At 43.2% G+C, this 21,045-nt stretch overlaps 1 protein-coding gene across 1 annotated transcript in view; it reads left to right on the forward strand.

Annotated features, from left to right (window-relative positions):
- Nucleotides 1-21,045, forward strand: part of emilin2b (elastin microfibril interfacer 2b) — an 85,871-nt gene that overhangs the window by 34,249 nt on the left and 30,577 nt on the right. Inside the window, exon 5 of the mRNA XM_034170938.1 lies at nucleotides 15,772-15,810. Coding sequence (XP_034026829.1) covers nucleotides 15,772-15,810 — 39 coding nt within the window. The remainder of the gene's footprint in view (nucleotides 1-15,771; nucleotides 15,811-21,045) is intronic.

The raw sequence follows: 21,045 nt of genomic DNA on the forward strand, positions 1-21,045 counted from the left end.
CCTGTCTTTTGTTTTTCCTTCCAGGTGGTTTGCATTTGGGACTGAGTGGCTGTGTTGCTGAGGTTATCAGGACCTCACCCTGATCACCTGCGGCTCGTCAGGACTCACAGCTGAGGTGCATCTATATGGATTGGAACATGGTGGCATTTAAGACTGGAGTATACAGTGTGTATTTGCCAGAGACTCGACCTTGTGACCAGACGAGTGAGATCGTCGTCTCGGGAGCCATCTCATCATCAGTGGATGCAGAGAACGTCCAGGGTTTGATGCACGGTCTGTGAAAGAGGAGGGGGTGAGGTCTCACGCTCGTCAGCACACTTCCTGAGGTACGTTAGATTTTGTGACTAACATTTATACAGTCAGTAAATGTGGTGTCCCTCACACCTTTTTATATTGAGCTGTATGTTAGTCATGTATCGGCTTCCACTGCAGTGGAGTTTTGTGAACTGGATGTTCCATGCCTGCAGGTTGGGAAGCTGATTAGTAATCAAGCCAGGAAGTGTTTGCTGTTTGTACACCTTTAAGTGTTCTCTCTGTGTGTAGAGTGTGGACTCACATAATGGTTCCTTCTTTCACAGACTCGGTTTGTTGCGGCCACCTGGGGGGTGTCGGCGGGGTCCTTGGGTCCGAACAGCTTCTGGCTCCGGACCGTTAGCGCTGCTGGGAGCGCACCACGCCAGACCGCACTTTCTTTTGTTGTTTTTGTATCACTGTTATGTATTAAATTCAGTTAGCCTTTGTACCGTGCTCTGCTTATTTCATACTGGGTCCTTCAAACGCTGGTCGGTTCTCCGAGCTGCGTCCGACACATAACATATGTTTTTTGTTAGTATTTTTATTGTTTTTTATTGTTGTTGTGTTGACTAACATGGGCGCCTTTTTTCTGTTTTCTGTTTGCTGCAAGCCAAATCTACCTACGGGTACAAATAAAGTTACCTGAACCTGAAGGTCCTCAGGAGTACCTCCTGCACTCCAAAGGACCTGAGTCGCCTCAGCAGGTCAAGTCTGCTCTGGCCTTTCTTGTAAAGTGCAGTACTGTTGTTTGAGCAGGGTCAGTTTATTGTTGAGGTGAACAACCACGTACTTGTAAGAGTCCACTATCTTAATATCCGTTCCCTGGATCTTCATTGGTGTCGGTGGAGGGCGCCTGTACACGTGGAAATCCACCATCAGGTCTTTGGTTTTCCTCACATTGATCTGGAAGCGGTTCCACTGACACCAGTCCAGAAAGTTCTGGGTCACCCCTCTGTACTCTCTGTTGTCCTCGTCAGAGGAACGTTTGCAGGCGACAGGTGACAGTTGTACATGAAGTTGACACTGTAGAGCTGGCATGCCCAACCAGTCAATCGCTGAGTTCCACTCGATCACGACACTGGTGCTGTAACAGACAGTGCTGCTATAACGGATTGATGCAGAAGGTGGCAGCAAAGCACCAATAAGGATGTCGGCTGCCGTTAAACACGATAAAACAAGAAGGTGGGTCTTCTTGGTGCAGGATGCAGAGGAGAAAAAATTAAAATGAGAAAAAAAAAAGTTTTTGAAGCAACATAACAGCTTTAAGAGACAAAAGTTACACTTTGGATAAAAACGGTATGTAAATAGTTCAAAAGTCAATATTTTTATTAATTTATTTTTCGTGCATTTGTTGTGTTTGTGAATGCAAATAGTGAGCCATTAGTAGAGTTAAACTGTGACTATTAATTCTGTGATTTACTGCTTTTGTTTTGTGTGTGTTCATTTTGTGTAATGTTTACAAAATTGACATGGGTGAGCTGTTTCAGTAACAGTTTATAAATATAATACAGAGATAAACTGACTATTAATACTGTGATTTCCTGCTTTTGACAATAATGACAGTCTTTGTGGTTTTCTTTTATTTATTTTTTCAACAAGGCATTTTCATCCACACCAGCTGCTGCTCTCTGGATAGCTTCTCTTTTTCTGACCATTCTCTGGAAACCGTAGATGGGTGTGCCTGAAAATCCCAGTGGATCAGTAGTCAAACAGCTCGTCTGTCACCAACAACCATGCCACAGTCACTTAAATCCCCTTTCTTCCCATTCTGATGCTCTGTTTGAACGCCAGCAAGTTGTCTTTCATTACATTCAAAGGCGATCACAAACCCAAAACAAACAATGTGCCAGAGCTTTTGTCTTTATGCACCCTGCCCACTACTCCAAAGAAATGTCACTTACTTTTCACACACAACAACACAGATGGTCGCAGAGGAGATCAAACGCAGGAACTTTTCACTCATGGTTTAATTTATGAACAAAACTAATTCTGGACAGTTTATCCACATTAACGGCAACTCTTATTTTTACATTTTAAGTGAAATATCTCACATATCTTTTAAAGTAATGTGCTAATTCTGAAAGTTTGAGCGTTAACTGACACATGCGCCAAAAGGCATTATGGGAAATGAGTCTCATCACTCTCCCTGCCCGTCAAAATGTATAGAACATTGCCATCTACTGGATGGGAGTGTGAATAGACCAACTGTAACTTTTGTGTGGTATTCCACTTTAAAATGTTACACTGTCGTGAAACTGAAATAAACAAACAAAAAAAAAAGCCAATTTTTCACAAAAGATGCTGTTGAATTAATACAATTCTCATCATATCAACAAAACACATTTCTTTTGAATGATTGATATACCCACAACATGAAATGGAATGGTAACGCATCATTCACTAATATTTTCCTATGCATAAAGACAGTGTCTGACACCCCCTGTAAATTATGTAATTATGCCTGACACCCCCTGTAAATTATGTAATTATGTCAGTCCACCTGTAAAGTTACTGGTAACTTGCGTGTTGGTTTTTACAAATAAATGTGTATTTGTAAAGTGTTGCCACAGTTACTTTGAAAAAGTAATCCAGTTACTGATTACTCATTACTCCTTGAAAAAGTAACTTAGTTACATTACTGATTACTCAATCTTAAAGTAACTAAGTTAGATTACTAGTTACTTTATTAATCACTTTCAGCAGCTGCTGACAACAATCCCCTGCCACCTCAATATGAAAATGATAACCTGTTTTGCCAATACTCACTTTATAGTCACTCTTTCTTGACTTCAATGAACATAAATACTTGTTTTATAAAAAATAAAACAAAGACATCTTCTTGACCTCATATTTAACAGTTGACAGCACTGTAATGATAAAACTTACTATTTCTAACCAACATTGTTTATAAATGTAACTATTAAATTCTTTCCAACATTTTTCTAACATTTAAATTCTTTCTAAACATTTAGTTGTTGAAATTATTATTATTATAAGTAGTAATAGTATGAAAAAAAATGTCTTCAAAAGTGGACCTTCAATCTAGGGCCTATGGCTGTTGTTACCGGTGTGAGGTGCTCAGCACTCCCCCTTCTGAGCACGGTTTTAATTCTGCTATCGACCCACAATACAAAAATAATAGTAACGCACAGTGATTTGGAGAAGAAATTTCATCTGATTACTGATTTGGAAAAAGTAACTTGTTAGATTGCTGGTTACTGAAAAAAAACGGTCAGATTAGAGTAACGCGTTACTGGCACTGTTTGTAAATATGTCATTTTTTTCATTTGTAAAAAAAAGGCATTTGTAAATTGAAAATTCGGTTTGTGAAGTGTGATTCAGCATTTGTGGATCATCGATCAGACGCATTCATCGCTTTGCTCACTTACACAATATCATCAATTTCTATTTACTCACTAGATGGAGGACCGGGCTGATCTGCTATTTTGCTGGTTGTTGCCAGAGTGCTACCATCTTGGTTTGCATCCAAAAACCAGACATAAATAGAAATCAATGTGGACATGATCAATGTTTTTAAGAGAGTTTCACCATAAATCTGCATTTTCCGTGGTATTACTGTGCTGTTACATTTATTCAAACTCAGTCCCACATTTGTACAGCCAATATTTGTCAAAACAAATACAGAAGATAAGATTATTTATATAATTTATATGAATTTGTTCGTCCCAGTCCAGACAAAAAATAATACCATCAGTTTATCAACACGCTATGTCTGTCACATCACAAGATACTAGCCTGATCCTTAATTAATTTCATTACGAAGTTAAGTTAAAGATGGGATTCATTGGTGAAAGTAAGAGCTTCATCTGCGCATATTAAAGATATTAATATTAAAGATGGCTGTTAACCCACCTGCAGCACCACTTTTACAGAGCGCTTCTCCATGAAAATATCAACTAAAATATAAAACAGCCACACCAGCCAGGGTGAAAGTAAGATTATTCAATAATTTCTGGTCCAAGTTGAAAGAAATCTGAACACTAGACTGGAATATTCACTATATCATAATTTCATTTGTGTATATTCTTATATTAGCAGAATATACTATGTCAAAGCGACTGTCATGTCACCCACCAAATTGAGAGAAAAACTTTTCCAATCTATGAATTTGCTCTGACAGAATATCTCATAAGTCTCAATTTATCCCTTTTTAATGAGCCTTGGGTTTTTCTTCACATCAACCTGATGTGAAGAAAAAAAAAAGCCTTGAAAAAGAACTGTGTTGCACAGCTTCTTGTGTGTGCTGGCACTCTGTAACTCCATTGGAGTTAATTTGCGATGTGGTGTAGCCTTACTTTGTGAAATACAGACACCACACAATTCCAAAGAATTGTGAAACAAAAGCGCATAACAAGTGGATGGAAATGCGCATAAATGCATTCTTCCTTTTGCTGCATTCACGAGAATTCGCTTGAGTTGTGAGCTAATAAGAGAGAGAGGACCAGTTCCTGCTGTAGTAACGTTACATGTCAATACTGTTTGTTACCATGATATAATATTACAATGGTAAAATAACCAAAATTATTGTTCAGTTCTTATTTATGAAAGGTAATCCCACGCAATCTGGTTTCTATAATGCTCTGGTTATTGCAACCGTAAGCAGCACAAAATACTGAAATTTGCTCACTCTTCATTGACTCCTGTTGACTCTGGTGCGAGCCTATTGTGAAGAGACCATCCAATATGGCGACGATGCTGGATTACGTTGCAGCAAGTTATGAGGTGTCTACGTATATAATGTCTATGGGGCGGGGGGATGAGTAGAGTGCCTTGATTGGAGAGTGGCGTCAACTCAGAACATGGCGCGATTTGGGGTCTAACTGCGCTGAAACTACTGAATGGACCTTTTCATGTTTTCAACATTTTTTTAAAATCATTTAACTACATACAGCAACACATCCAGGTACAGTTGTTATCAAAATAAATATAAAAAATAGCTAAGCTATCAAATTAGATAAATTGTACAATTTATGATTGTAATTAATTTAAGCCTGATTTATGCATCTGCTGCTCTTTAATTCCATGTCATGCAACGACGTGTGTGACAGTTTTAAAGTTCTCCATCTCTGGATTATGCTTTATTATAGACAAATTTGACCCTCAACAAGCTTTTCTTTCTGCAATCATCACCTCCAAATCAAAGGTAAGTTATACATGTTCCTTTTTTACCGACTTTGTGCTGTACATGTGATGTGGACTTTTCTGATCCATTATCAGCGTGCGCGCTATAAAAACTGTTATAATATGATGGCAGGCGAAGGATTAAAAGCAGAAAGTGTCAAATCACAGCCTTTTGTGTTTGATTTAACAGGTGCAACGTCAGGCTGCAGGTCCGAGTCTGAACACCGTTTGAAAACTAAACGGTGCAGACTTTTAGTCACAGAATGATTCCTCTCCAACTTCCCACAAATCGGCGAGTGTCAGAGCTGAACTTTAATTTGTACCTCTGCACGTCCAGACTGCTCTGAGTTTTTAATAGAAATACATTGTGATCAGATGGGACATTTATCCGATTGAGCGAAAATCCTGTATATAATAAAATCCATTATGTACGTTGTTTATTACATGGAAAACAATACAAAACCTTTTTTGCCCAGTGACTGCGAATATCTGGGTTTACAACGATTGGTTTAGTTGAGATGTACTGTACATGGGACTGAACATTAAATTTCCCTACCCCGCAAAGCTTTGATAATGATGTCGGCTTCCATCCCACATGGCTGACTTTATTTTCCCAAATTTTTCTTCTGTTCGGATCTGAAGGGAATCTGTACATCTTGAAGCCCTTGCTGTGGCTATTTGTGCATCCAAATGCACAGGAACCTGGCATTTTCAGCGAATAAATAAATAAAATAGCTGGATTTGCATGCAGACACATTAACAGCCAGCGCTATTTTTGCCCCAAGATGGCACCAAGACTCGTGACCAATTTTTTCACTGGTCATGTTGCCACTCTCTCTAATAAAGGCACTCTAGCGATGAGAGGAGACTCATTTCCCATAATGCCTTTTGGTGCATGTGTCAGTTAACCGCCCAAACCTTCAGAATTAGCGCATTACTTTAAAAGATATGTGCGATATTTTCACTTTGTAAAAATGCCATTAATGTTGATAAACTGTCCAGAATTAGTTTTGTTATAAATGTAACCATAAGTGAAAAGTGCCTTGCTTTTGATGTCTGCTGCTACTGTCTGTGCTGTTGTATGTGGGAAAGTAAATGACACTTTTTTGCAGCAGCAGCAGCTGGCAGCCAGCCTGCCCCCCTTCTGCTCAAGGAGGGCTGAGCTCCTCACAGCGGCCTGTCTGTTGCGAACATGCAACAGACAGGAACTGACGTATGGTTTTAGGGTTTACAAATGTTTTTGACCATTAAGCTGTACCCACTATGCCAGCAAAAAAATGTTAGGGGACTGAAGGTTAGTGGAACTAAATTTAGCGGAATTGGTGTGCTGATGGTTTTTAAAGTTAGCTGAAAAGCTAATCCTCTAATGAAAAGTTAGCTTTTCTAATTTGCAGTGAGGGAATTAGAGGAACTGTGCCCACCACTTTGTACATCTCTCTCTCTCTCTCATCTCTCTCTCTCTATATATATATATATATATAATGACATCAGTGTTGTGTCAATGCTATAGCAGCGCTCTACAGCAGTGATTTTCAACCTTTTTGAGCCGCGGCACCCTTTTATATTTACAAAATCCTGCGGCACACCACCAACCAAAATAATATTATAATACTATTACCTCTGGTTTTGCGCAAAACCCAAATAGCATTATTATTATTATTATTAATAGAAAATCGATACAGAAAACACAGCAGTTTCGAAAATCCTCAAGCATTTGCGCTCTGATCTCAAGTTGGGCTGTCACGATTAGGAATTTCTGGAGACGATTAATTGTCAGACAAATAATTGCGATTGACGAATATATTGTCTTTTTTTTTCTTTTTTTCCCCTTCTTTATATTCTACTATTGTAGTATAATTACACAACTCTGGAAGAACGTTTGGCTTCTGTGAGTGGAGAAACTGGGAATGGTGCAACATTTTTATTTTATCTTCATTTACATACAGTCCCAACTTTTTCTGATTTGTGGTTGTTTCTGTTGCATTTCTGAAATTGTTTCTCCTCATCAGTCACGTTTGTGCTTAAAACACTACATTAGCTCAAGATTGAACAAATAATACCTCTGGAAAATAACAGCTGTTAAAGTTCAGAGTTCTCACCTGCTTTTTGTGATCTGTGCAGCTGAACATTGTTTTTTTTTGTGGCTCAGTTCATTCATATATTCTCATTTTTTAAATAAGTTTTTAAAGATATTTGACCGTTTATTTCATCTCATGATCTCATAATTCAGCATACGACGCGCACAATGGTGTGAACAGGACAGGAACGGCAGAATCACACCTTTAGGAGAAAGTTCAGAGAGAAGTAAAGGCAGCTTCACGTTTCCGTTTGTTAACGTTCACTCGGGTTAAAATCCTCTCTCTGCTCCGTGCTCGCTGCGCACATGAACATGTCGCGTCTGCATTCAGGAATCTATAATGTGTTATAATGTCTTATCTGTTCAGTGTTCTCTATTTTTATTGGCTGTCTGATGCATCGAAGGATGGAGGGGTGTAGCGAGAGTGACAAGAAAAAACAGAGTTCTTGTTGTTCTGAGCTTAGCCGTGAGCTGTTACTGGCGTGGTTCTAGCCGACAGTAACATTACTTCGTTGCAGAATAAAGAGCAGTCTGCCGAAACTCCTTGTCATCTTTTCAACATCGTGTCGGACATTACTTTGGTGTCAGGAGTTGCTCCCCGTCCTTGCCGCCGCTCGCATTCCCGCCCTCCGGGGCCGTGGCCCTGGTGGTGTGGTTCCGGGGCTGCCCCTATTGGTGGGCCTGCAGGCACCTGTGTGCTTCCCTCGGGTTTGGGGTGGCTCCCTGTGACCCTGTGGGGGGGGGGTGTTGTCGGGGGTGCGTTTCCGGCGCCGTTGGACCGCTCCCCTGTTGGTTGCTGTGCTGCTGGTGGCTATGGGGGCTGCCTTTCCTGGCCCCCGTGCCCTTCCACTGCCCCTTCTGGCTCCCCGGGGCACTGCGTCCTGGACCCACTTCTGTCGTCGCTCGCGGCCAGCCGCGTGGGGTTCTGACGTGCCGGAGTGGTCCATTTCATATGGTAAGGTTTTGTACTCTTGTCTTGGCCCAACACACCAGCCACAGTAGTGATCGGATATTTAGCTGTGATTGAGGTCTCTGTGTGTGGATGGTCGCGTGTTTGTGGCCGTCACCACAATTCGTTTTTGGGTGCTCTTAAGAGGATTAACACTACGGTGTTCTAGATTAGGGTATGGATGCTCACTAATTATGACAACAGACTGTTACTGTCACTGTTTGTTTATGTGTGGTTGTTTGTCATTGTATGTCGTATGGTTGGGGCCCATCTCCTCGGTGTCTCACGTCACAGTTATTGTCTTCACCACTTGTTTTCTCATTCTTGTCTGTCTTTGTGTTGTTTTGGTGGTCGGCCCTTCCTGATAGAAGCTGTCGGTTGGCTTTGAGTAGGATGTTGTAGGCTGATTGGGAAGGGCGATGAGGGTCTCACAACACACACACACACACACCACATTCACTCATGCACTACATACCTTCTGTCTTGCAAGAATAAATTGCATATATGCGTATTAATGTTTTATAAATGGTTCTGCCAGTGTGGCATTTACCATTACTATATATGCAGACAGGGGGGAAAAAAAGGAGTAAACCACCGGACCTTTGCTTGTCGATAGCGTTAGCCGCAGCTAACTCGGACCCAGCTAACTTGCATTACCAGCCTGCAGATGCTAAGCGTAGCAGGGGAACGCAGACGATTGTCTGAGAGTCAAAGATGAGGTGATGGACAGTGTTTATGAGGGTACATCAGGGCATGACATGTAGCTTGGCCATTCGTCAGAGCACTTGGCCCATCTGAGACGAACAGTCAGGAGGGCTACTGCTGACGCTGGCTTCAGTTTGTTGAGCATGGTGGGGGGGTGCGCAGGCATGAGAAAGCCCACAAAAGTGATGCTGTGCCGGAATGTAAACAAACATGGTGGCGCCCAGTGTAACCAACTTCAAGGTAAAATGCCGAAATACTCTGGTAGGGCCAAACTGGGAGGCCTTCCATGCCCAATTTGATTGTTGTACACAGGCTGCTTGGAAGACAATAAAGCACTCCAGCTGGCTCTGGTATCTTACAGATGATGCTTTATACATGCTTGCTGCTCCTTAGCCCAGCCGAAGAAACAACTGCGGGGATTTAGTTGGGGCCCTACAGCAGTATTTTGGACAATGTAGTCACTCTGGTGTTCTGCATTCAGAGCTGTCAAACAGGCAGAGACAGGGCAGGGAGCCACTCCGTGCATTGGCTAATGACATTGAAACCCTGGCAAGGAGAACATACGTCCACATGCCTGCTGAAGTGCAAAGCGAGTTGGCCAGGGATAAATTCATCTGGGCCATCACCCCATGAGAGCTGTGCATACAGACTCAATTGGTGCACCCCCGCACTCTGCAGGAGGCACCAGATCTGGCCTTGGAGAGGGAGATTGTAGGAGGTACTGCAGAGAGTGTCCATGTTGGGGACAGGCCAGTAGTGAGAATGGGGACACACAAGGGCCCAGCTCAAAAGAAGCCAGCTTGGGCTGCTGAGTTGACGACAGCTGTCCTCGCCGAGGCCCCCCTGTGTGTTGGGTGTGTGGCCAGGCTGGCCATATAAGTGTGCGGTGCCCAAAGCTGGCTGGTGCTAGGGGGAAATGGCCCAGGGTCTGTGTAGAAAAGACGACACAGACCCCTGCCCCTGTGTCCCACTATGCCTTGTCTCCAGGGGATGGAGTCCAGCAACACAGACCAGAAAACAGAGCTCCGCTTCCCCCAGAAGTAGATGACACTGCTGAATCGGCAAAGGTGGTGGGATGGGCTGATGTCTGAGATTTTTGTCATGTCCCTATCACCTTGGCGGGGGCTCCATGCATAGCCTTTGTTGACACAGGTTCCACCACAACACTGATAAGACCTGACGTGGTCCCAGTAGGGACACAGTTGGAACCTATTGTGGTGAAGCATTCTGCTTCGGACTCCAGCGAGGGAGGTTGCATCTCCTACTCTCTCCTGTGTCTCTGCTCCTACCTTCAAAGTCCCTACTTCACTGGGCTGTGAATTCTTCAAACTATATTAGATTAACCACAGAATTGATCAGCTGGTCTCTGAACACTACTGACACCATTTTTTCAACAAGGAAATCAGGGCTGGGGGATCCTGCATGCCTAGATGGAACCCACCCTGTGGGCTATGTTCTCGACACCTGGGAGAAATGGCGTATTGCATGCTTGGTGCCACTCTCTGTGGAGGACGTCAAAGATTTATTTATATTTGGTTTTATCTTAGGAGGGCTGGCACTTATTGGTTTATTTGCTACCCTGACCTACCGGAGAATTGGCAAGACAGCTGCCACCAGAACCACGACCCCTCACCTGTCATGATTAATGAGTTGGGCAAGGCAATACATTCTCAGACTGCGTTAACCCTTGAACTTAGACATAAGTTGGATAACATCTCGGAGAAAATGTACGCCTTGCAAAGGAAGATGTCAGAGACCAGGGAATACTCATAAATTGGATTTGGTTGTTCATGAGAGCTGCAAATGTGTTTTCTCTGCTCAGCTCTAAACATGGCAGGCTTATCAGCCTCTGAAGGTCAAAACGCCCTGTTGTTTACCAGGTTTGGGACAGCAGAGGTCATTTATAGCGACCAAGGAAGGAACTTTGAGTCGGGTGTGTTTGCTGCTATGTGCACACGCCTGGGAATGCAGAAGACTCAGACTACACCGTTACATCCTCAGAGTGATGGACTTGTTGAGTGATTCAACAGAACCCTGGCAAAACAACTTGCCATCCTCACTGCGGAACATCAGTGTGATTGGGACATGCACCTCCCTCTCGTCTTATTGGCCTATAGGTCGGCTGTGCAGGATTCCACCTCATGCACACCTGCCCTGCTCATGGTGGGGCAAGAGCTGTGGATGCTAGCAGAAATTACTTTTGGCAGACCCCCAGACTCACCAGCAGTGCCACCAGGTCCAGAGTATGCCGGGAACCTCCAGGACAGGACAAACTCCGCACATGCTTTTGCCCAGGACCAGCTGCAGAAAGCAGGGGTGAGGCAGAAAACAGACTTTGACTTGACAGCTAGAGGAAGAAACTTTAAGGCTGGGGACATGGTGTCGGTGTATAGTCCCATGAGGAAGAAGGGGCGGTGCCCTAAGCTAGATTGTCACTGGGTGGGCCCTTGTAAGGTATTGGGAGGCTGGGTAAGGTGGTATATAGGGTTCAGCTGCCACTTTGGGGAAGATGGGTGGCCCTCCACAGGAACAGGCTGGCCCCATACAGAGGGGATGTACATCCACTTTCATGCCCTGGGCCTTCAACACCTTTCTGGATAAACGAGACAGCCACACACCCAGACCTGGATGACAGTCTACTGCATTAATTCCCACCCCCAAACTCACCGCCTGCTTCTCAGCACGTTGTCCAAAGATTACAGGTGCAGCCGCTGGTGTTCACACCGAGGCAGTCTGGGAGACAGAGGAGGTGCCCAGGCCACCTCAAGGATTTTGTTTGTGATCACTCTGCTGAGGGAATTTGTAAGGGGGGGGCAGTGTAGCGACCCTGCAGTAATGTTTGGTTATAATGGTTTATCTGTTCAGTGTTCTATGTATTTTTATTGGCTGTCTGGTGCATTGAAGGAGGGAGGGGGTGTGAGAACAGAGCGCCTTTGCACAATGCCATTAAAACCCTCAAAAGGTAGGCAGGTGTGAGAGACAGAAAATACCAGTGAGGGCTACCTGCGTGGCAGTCAGCATACTGTAAGCAAACATATGCAACTTTAAGCAAGACTACGAACACAACCATGCACCGTCACACACCAGCCTACACAGGGACTACGCCAAATCGGCGCAATTTACGCATCACAACGCAAGGTATGCAGCCCGGGGTGAAAGGTGCTTAAGTGTCTGCTTGCCAGCTGGAGCTTGGAACTTTTAAATATTGAATTAAAATGGTTTTTTTGAATATAAAATCTAAGCTGCAGTCTGATTAGGAGTGAGAACAGAAATCAGAATCTGACATCTGATGTCACAGTTCTAATTTCAAAAGATGCATCATGAGAAGACCAGTGTAACTTTGTCATGTGACTAACTCAGACAAGTTTTTTCCATGCTGCCTTGATGGAAGGATAGACGTTTGTGGTCAAGCCGAACCAACAGCTTTTGTTTACAGCTCGACTCTTTGATTGTGACAAACACATTTATATGTCCCGGATGTGTTTGTTTTGTTTTATCCCTTTTGGTTCTCAGCCAAAATTACTTTGCTGCCATCACAGAGTGCTCAACACAGACTTTAATGCCTACTCAGTTTTATATGAGGAATGACACACATTCAAACGCACACTATTACAACACATGCATGTGTGCCATAAAAGTGCACAAGGCCCCACCCGCTGTGTAGTTTTATGCTTACAGCCTGCCTCTCTTCACACATTGTGTTTAACAGGCAGACGTCTCTGGCTTCTACAGTAAAATGACTCTTATCCCCAGGGTGAATAAACATATGGCTGTTCTTTTTTTAACATTTGGAGGTCTGTTGTATGGTTGTAGACCAGACAACAGCACAGTGTGCCGGCAGCAGTGAGGACTGATTGGTTGATAACTCCAGGGTTTTCAGGAACGTTGATGAGTATGTGATGGGACCTCAGGCTGTCATCGACTGTTTTGTGTTCGTAATGACAGGCTCAGGCAATCACTCACTGTTTGGCTGTTAATGCCGATCAAGGATATCCCTTTCATAAATGTAATCACAGTTGCATGTTTCTTGATTGAACATGGGGTGAAAATGTAGTGTTTCAATTCAGTTCAGTTTAAATAGGGCCAAATCACAACATAAGTTGCCAGGTGCTTCACAAAAGGTAAGGCCAAACCTTACCAAGCCCACTGAGCAAGCACTTAGACAACAGTGGTGAGGACCACGAGATGCCATCCTTGAAGCTGATACAACAGGGGTTTGATTTCCTATTTTCTGTTTCTTCACTTTGAGAAACTTTTGTAAAAAACCTTCGTAACTGGTTAGATGAACGCCTCCGTGTTGAAGCATCACAGGACATGTTGTGACATGCCCACCTCTTCCACATTTTCTCGATGAGTCACACGACTGAAAGCCCCGAAAGCCGTCTGAATCTTCCGAATGGTGGAGAGGTGAGCATGTCACAACATCTCCTGTGAGACTTCAACACGGAGGCGCTTTTGCTCCGCCATCAGCTTCGTGCCCAAGCCAGCAGCATGATTTCTCTGCAACTCTTTTCATGGCAAAATACTCTGTCACAGTGAAAAATCTGAGTGTAGGTGAGATTATCTTCAGTTGTCAGCATGTACAAATGAGTGTCATCAGCATAGCATGAAAAGTACAACGGCGTCATATCTGACTAAGAGGTGGCTATATAGAGGGAGAATAGCAGAGGGCCTAAAAGCGACCCCTATGGGGACAGATTTGAAGTAACACTGTTATAACAAGACACACTGAGATTGACTAGATAAGTAAGATGTCAGCCATGCGAGGCCATTACTCTGGGCAGTACGGTGGATAAGTGGTTAGCACTGTTGCCTCACAGCAAGAAGGTCATGGTTCAATTCCCACCTGGCGCCCTTTCTGTGTGGAGTTTGCATGTTCTCCTCGTGTTTGTGTGCGTTTCCTGTGTGTGCTCCGTTTCCTCCTCACATTTAAAGACATGCAGGTTAGGTGAATTGGAAACTTTATAATTGTCCAGGTCTCCTTTGCAAAAGAAATCTCAATGTCAATGGGACTAACCTAGTTAAATAAATATTAAACTAAAATTAACCTGTCCATTAGTATATGACCCACCGTGGCAAATGCAGCTCAAGGTCTAACAATAGCAGCACTGTGGTGCTATCAGAGTCCATTGCGAGCAGATGATACATTCCACCACTTCAGGATCCCTTCTCTGTGGAATGGTGCAGTCTAAAATGCGGACTGCAGATCTCAAAAAGGGCAGCAAGATAATCTACAGCTGCTGTAAAACTTTTTTTTTCCAAGCACTTTACTATTAAAGATATGTTTGATATTTGTCTGTAATTTTTTTTCATAAAACCCAGATCCAGATAGGTTTGTTAGGAATAGGTTTGATCACTGCTGACTTAAAACTTGTAGGAACAGAATCTGAGGTTAGTGACAGGTTACTAATTTTCAGCATAGTGAGCCCAAGTGTAGCACATATCCTGAAACCAGTTTAGTCCGCAAAAACACAAGTTGTGCTTTTAGCAAAATGCAACAGCCACCCAGCGGAACAGTAATGAAATTGGCAAGTTGGCACCATAGCAGAGTTGGGACCTACGTCAGTAACAGGATCTAGCAGTGAGACTAGAGCATGCTGGGATATTTTTTACCTAATATTCTCGATTTTCCTCTTCAAAATATAAGAATTCCTGAGCAATAAATGTGTGCAACTTACAGGTGAGTGCCTTTGAATAAATGTAACCATAGTGTCAATGGAACTTTGAATTATGCTTTTCTTTTTTTTTGCTAATTAAGTGTGAGTAGTAAGTCTTCATCTACTTCTCATAATTGATGATGTTCTTGTCTATTCAGTTTTTTGTTCAATACGTAAAATATCAGGGGGGATTTCAGTTTTGCCAAAGCCCAAATTGATTATTGCAAAATGTCATCTGAAGTGTGCAATAGCTAAAAGTATGAAATTTTCAAATATATACAACCAAGAAAATCAGCAGATTGTCTTGTCTGCAAAAATGGTGAATGGACCCCATTTTTATGTTTGTCTTACTCATAGTCTTCGTTCTTGACAAGCTACCGACTGATTTTTCTGTTGTCCAATGGATTATTTAATTGATGTAAAATAATTACAGTACAGGAATCTCCACAGTACTCATGGGGAGGTTTATTGCATTGCGCCAGTTCACCTGCACCACACAGAAATGGAGCTCCATGGGGTTTCAGTGCCTTGCTCACAAACAAGAGTAAACTGGGCTTTGAGCCCTTATCTTTCAGTTGGGGAGTGCACTTGGAGTATGGTTACATTGAGTTTGTGAAACAGGACAATTTTTTTCAGTAATCTAAAAAACTAACCCATCTTAATTAAAAATTGAAGGCCCTGTTGATTTGAATCCAGGGAGAAATCACCATCCAATCAGTCAGCATTCCAAACAAACTGGTGTTGTCTTCTAACATGTTTTGGATCATTAAACATCTGGACTTGCACAAACCTGCACTTGTCTCTTCTTGACCTCTTGTCTGACCTCCATCATAACTCCAGAGTTGTCTGTTTTAGGTGTCCATACTGTGGAAATCCGGTCATAAACAGGGTTCAACACCTGTAAAGAGTGTTGCAGGACCCGCCTCTGGACAACCACCTTACCGCAGCAACATGTGATGGAGACCGGACAGGGGCGGGCCCCCCTGGCATAATGACCACATCCAAATTGTACAAAGGGGCTGATGGCAGCATGATGCCTGTCCAAGGCTTTGCTGGAGCCCCAGGTGAGACATACCCACATAAGCAAACACTGTTCTACAATCAGCATGGTTTCAAACCCATCTTCTGTATCCATTTCAAAGCTGCCCCACTGAACTCTATCGAGTCCCCAAGCCTGGCATGCCAGTGATCTCTGGTAAATAAATTGCCCTTTAGCTTATTATGCTCTCTTACTACTGATGCTTTAGAGATTGTTTCAGAACATTTCTTTGTGCCCACCAGATGTACAGATGAGACCATCACTGCTGAACCTGTCATCACTTCAGGTCAGAAATTAAGTTCACCAGGCTCCTGGCCTCTGTTAATATTTGATCATAAATAATGTTATCATCCTTGTTTAGGTGAGGGGTGTCAGTCTCAGCAGGTTTGACCTCTTCTGCCTTTCCATGGAGACGTTGGAATTATTCGGTTCAACAAGGTGCTGCTTAATGATGGAGGTCACTACGATCTCACACAGGTATAACTTCACTCTCCAAAGACATTAGATAAAGATGTTTATTTTGGCTGTCAATATGTTAAATATCTAATAGCATAAGCACTAGTACTTTTTATCCCACCGTTGTGAAATACTGGGGGATATAGGGGTCAATTTTAAGGTCACGTGAGACATTCAAGATATTGGTCATTGCCACCCTTATAAAAACACCTTCACACAGGGATGGGGTCTGTTCAGCGGTCATGAAATTGCGATCGAACACCACATGACACCAAAGAGGTGCTTGTCTGCCGCCAGTTGGGACATTGTATAAACGTAAAAAAAAAACAATGATTTGCGAAACCTCTTCAACCTATATTCAATTGAATACAGCACAAAGACAAGATATTTAATGTTCAAACTGATAAAATGTATTGTTTTTGTGCAAATATTTGCTCATTTTGAAATGGATGCCTGCAACATGTTTCAAAAAAGTTGGGACAGTGGTATGTTTACCACTGCGTTACATCATCTTTCCTTCTGACAACACTCAATAAGCATTTGGGAACTGAGGACACTAATTGTTGAAGCTTTGTAGATGGAATTTGTTCCCATTCTTGCTTGATGTACGACTTCAGTTGTTCAACAGTCCGGGGTCTACGTTGTCATTTTTGTGCTTCATAATGCACCACACATTTTCAATGGGCGACAGGTCTGGACTGCAGGCAGGCCAGTCTAGTACCCGCACTCTTTTACTACGAAGCCACGCTGTTGTAACACGTGCAGAATGTGGCTTGGCATTGTCTTGCTGAAATAAGCAGGGACGTCCCGGAAAAACATTGCTTAGATGGCAGCATGTGTTGCTCCAAAACCTGGATGTACCTTTCAGCATTGATGGTGCCATCACAGATGTGTAAGTTGCCCATGCCATGGGCACTAACACACCCCCATACCATTACAGATGCTGGCTTTTGAACTTTGCGCAAACAATCTGGATGGTTTCCCTCTTTTGTCCGGAGGACACGACGTCCATGATTTCCAAAAACAATTTGAAATGTGGACTCATCAGACCACAGCACACTTTTCCACTTTGCATCTGTCCATTTCAAATGAGCTCAGGCCCAGAAAAGGTGGAGGCATTTCTGGATGTTGTTGATGTATGGCTTTCCCTTTGCATGGTAGAATTTTAACTTGCATCATCAAAGTCACGCATGTGTCAGGGGGCCTTTACTCTTTCTGAGTATACGTTTGCAGCAGAACACAAGAAACAGGCCTACCATTGTGCTGATAATACAAACATTCTTTCCCATAAGTGGCTGTTTTCAAAGTGAAGTGTCACTATGTGTTTGCAGGTATCTTCACGGCTCCCACAGACGGTCGTTACCTTGTAAGTGCTGTGCTTTCAGCACAGCAAGGTGAGAAGATCGTAGCTGTCTTCTCGGTATCCAATCGCAGCATCCAGAGGCTGAACTCTGAGGGCTTCTCCTCCGGAGTGGCTGCGCCACCACTGCATGAACGATGTAACTGCAGCAGTTCAGTCTCACTAAATTTGGTCATTGCCCTGAAACGAGGAGACAGGGCAGGATTGGTCCTGATGGCCGGGAAGCTCGCCATCTCCGCTTCCTCTGAGGTCCTCTCTTCTTTCAGTGCCGTGCTCCTGTACCCCAGTCCATCAAAGCAATAGCCCCACCCCTTCAAACACAACTGGAGTTTCATACAAGACATAAGTGGAGTGGGGTGAGGCTTATTTTTAACAGACATAAGAGCATATAAATAAGAGCGTCACACAGAACAGTGAGCTCTACTTTTAGTATATGCCATCTTTTATTTACAGTGAAGCAAATAAGTATTTGATCCACTGTCGATTTTGCAGGTTTTCCCATGTAGAAAGAATAGAGAGGTCTGTAATTTTTACTGTAGAATCTAAAAAAACAAAACAAAAAAAAAACAATTCAGAGAATCACAACGTATGATTTTTAAATAATTAATTTGAAATTTATTTCATGAAATAAATATTTGATACAACAGAAAATAGAAACCTTTGTTTGCAGTTACAGAGGTCAGACATTTCCTGTTATTCTTGACCAAGTTTGCACACTGCAGCAAGGATTTTGGTCCAGTCCTCCATACAGATCTTCTCCAGCTCTTTCAGTTTTCGAGTTTCAGCTCCCTCCAAAGACGTTCTATTGAGTTCAGGTCTGGAGACTGGCTAGGCCACTCCAGGACCTTGAAATGCTTCTTACTGAACCACTCCTTAGTTGCCCTGGCTGTGTGTTTCAGGTCATTGTCATGCTGAAAGACCCAGCCATGACCCATCTTCAATGCTCTTACTGAGGAGGTTGTTTGCCAAAATCTCACAACACATGACCCCATCCATCCTCCCTTCAATACGGGGCAGTCATCCTGTCCCCTTTGCAGAAAAGCACCCTCAAAGTATTATGTTTCCACCACCATGCTTCATGGTTGGAACAGTGTTTTTGGGGTTGTTCTCATTCTCCAAACACGGCGATTGGAGTTGATACCAAAGAGCTCTATTTTGGTCTCATCTGACCACATGATCTTCTCCCATGCCTCCTCTGGATCATCCAGATGGTCACTGGTGAACTTCAAATGGGCCTGGACATGTGCTGGCTTGAGCAGGGGGATCTTGCGTGCCCTGCAGGATGTTAAACCATGACGGCATAGTGTGGTACTAATGTCATCATTGCGACTATGGTGCCAGCTCTCTTCAGGTCATTGACTCTGTCCTCCTGTGTAGGTCTGGGCTTTCTCAGAATAATCCTTACACCACGAGGTGAGATCTTGCATGGAGCCCCAGACCGAGGAAGACTGACAGTCATCATCTGTTTCTTTCATTTTTCTAATAATTGCACCAATAGTTGTTGCCTTCTCACCAAGCTGCTTGCCTGTTGTCCTGTAGCCTATCCCAGCCTTGTGCAGGTCTACAATTTTATCCCTGGTGTCCTTAGACAGCTCTTTGGTCTTGGCCATGGTGGATGGGTTGTAGTGTGATTGATTAAGTGTGTGGACAGGTGTCTTTTATACAGGTATTGAGTTCAAACAGGTGCAATTAATACAGGTAAAGAGTGTAGAATAGGAGGGCTTCTTAAAGACAAACTAACAGGTCTGTGAGAGACAGAATTCTTGCTGGTTGGTAGGTGATCAAATACTTATTTCATGCAATAAAATTCAAATTATTTAAAAATCATACAATGTGATTTTATGGATTATTCTTTTAGACTCCTCTCTCACAGTTAAAGTGTAACTATGATTAAAAAAAAATTACAGATCTCTCCATTCTTTGTAGGTGGGAAAATGCAAAATCAACAGTGGCTCAAATTCTTATTTGCCTCACTGTATATTTTCATTGTCAAGTTATACATCCTTAATTCTCATAGCGCAGATGCTTACTCTGTCAAAATATTTATTTTTAATCATGTCTAAATCTAGTGTTCATGTTTTCTATATTTATTATTAAACTGCATTCAGAGAATCTAGAAATGGATTGTGCACAAACTTTGATTTAATATTAAATTTTTTTCAATTTCAGTTTAATTTCATTTATATAGCACCAAATCACAACAGAGTTGCCTCAAGGCGCTTCACACAAGTAAGGTCTAACCTTACCAACCCCCAGAGTAACAGTGGTAAGGAAAAACTCCCTGAGGAAGAAACCTCGAGCAAACCAGACTCAAAGGGGTGACTCTCTGTTTGGGCCATGCTACAGACATAAATTACAGAACAATTCACAAAACGAATATACAGGAAATGCTGTTGGTGCACAGGACAGGAGGGTCGCCAGCACAAATACAACTCCCATCTCTGGATGGAGCTGCACCTTAAACAGAGAGGAAAAAAAACAAACAGAATCAGGCATCAGAAAGACAAGAAATACAGTATAATTTGTCACCATTAAACGACAAGAAAACAGAAGAAATACTAAGGTGATCGCCGGCCACTACCCTTAGCTTCACTAAAAGTGTTATGAAGGTGTAGGAACACGGACCCACAACAGGGGGCATTAAATGAACGGACAATGGATAAGCCAAACAGTAACAATTTAATGTTGTGAAGTGCACAACGGAATACAGACAAACAGTTTTGGTACCACAGACAATTATATGTAGCGTGACGTGTGGGCAGGCTTGAGGATAGGAGACGTACGTCCCGAACCAAGCCGGATCCCACACGGCCTTCACCGCCAGTGGATCTGAAGAACACCGGAGCCGCCAAGTCCTGGATCCCCAGGTGGCCACCGTCTCCAGCTGTCAGACCTGGTACTGCTGGCAGAGAACAGAAACAGTATTGATGAGTGTGAGTTCGCACACTCAGTAATCCCACAGTCTGTGTTCTTTTGGGAGGGAGCACCTCCACCTCCAATCACACACTCGTGCAGCTCCTGTCTAACCACTTATCTGGATGGAGTGTGAAGCGAAGCCGTCACTGATCACACCAAACGCCAATCCCTTAGATAAGGCAAACCACAGGAAAACGGCTGCAAAGAAGTTCAGACTCTTAAGTCAGAGTTAAGTGTAGCAGAGAAATTACCTCTCTAGTGGCTGATTTCTTGGCGGGGAGGTCGAGTTGTATTCCGGCCTTTATGGTGGTGGTGATGAACTGTGGATGAGTGACAGCTGGTGCTGATGATGAGTGACAGCTGTCACTCCCGGTTGCTCTGACGCCCTCTCGTGCTTGAAGCCCGCACTTCAAGCAGGGCGCCATCTGGTGGTGGTGGGCCAGCACTACC

The sequence above is a fragment of the Thalassophryne amazonica genome, chromosome 1 (genome assembly GCF_902500255.1).
Source record: "Thalassophryne amazonica chromosome 1, fThaAma1.1, whole genome shotgun sequence".
Taxonomy (NCBI): domain Eukaryota; kingdom Metazoa; phylum Chordata; class Actinopteri; order Batrachoidiformes; family Batrachoididae; genus Thalassophryne; species Thalassophryne amazonica.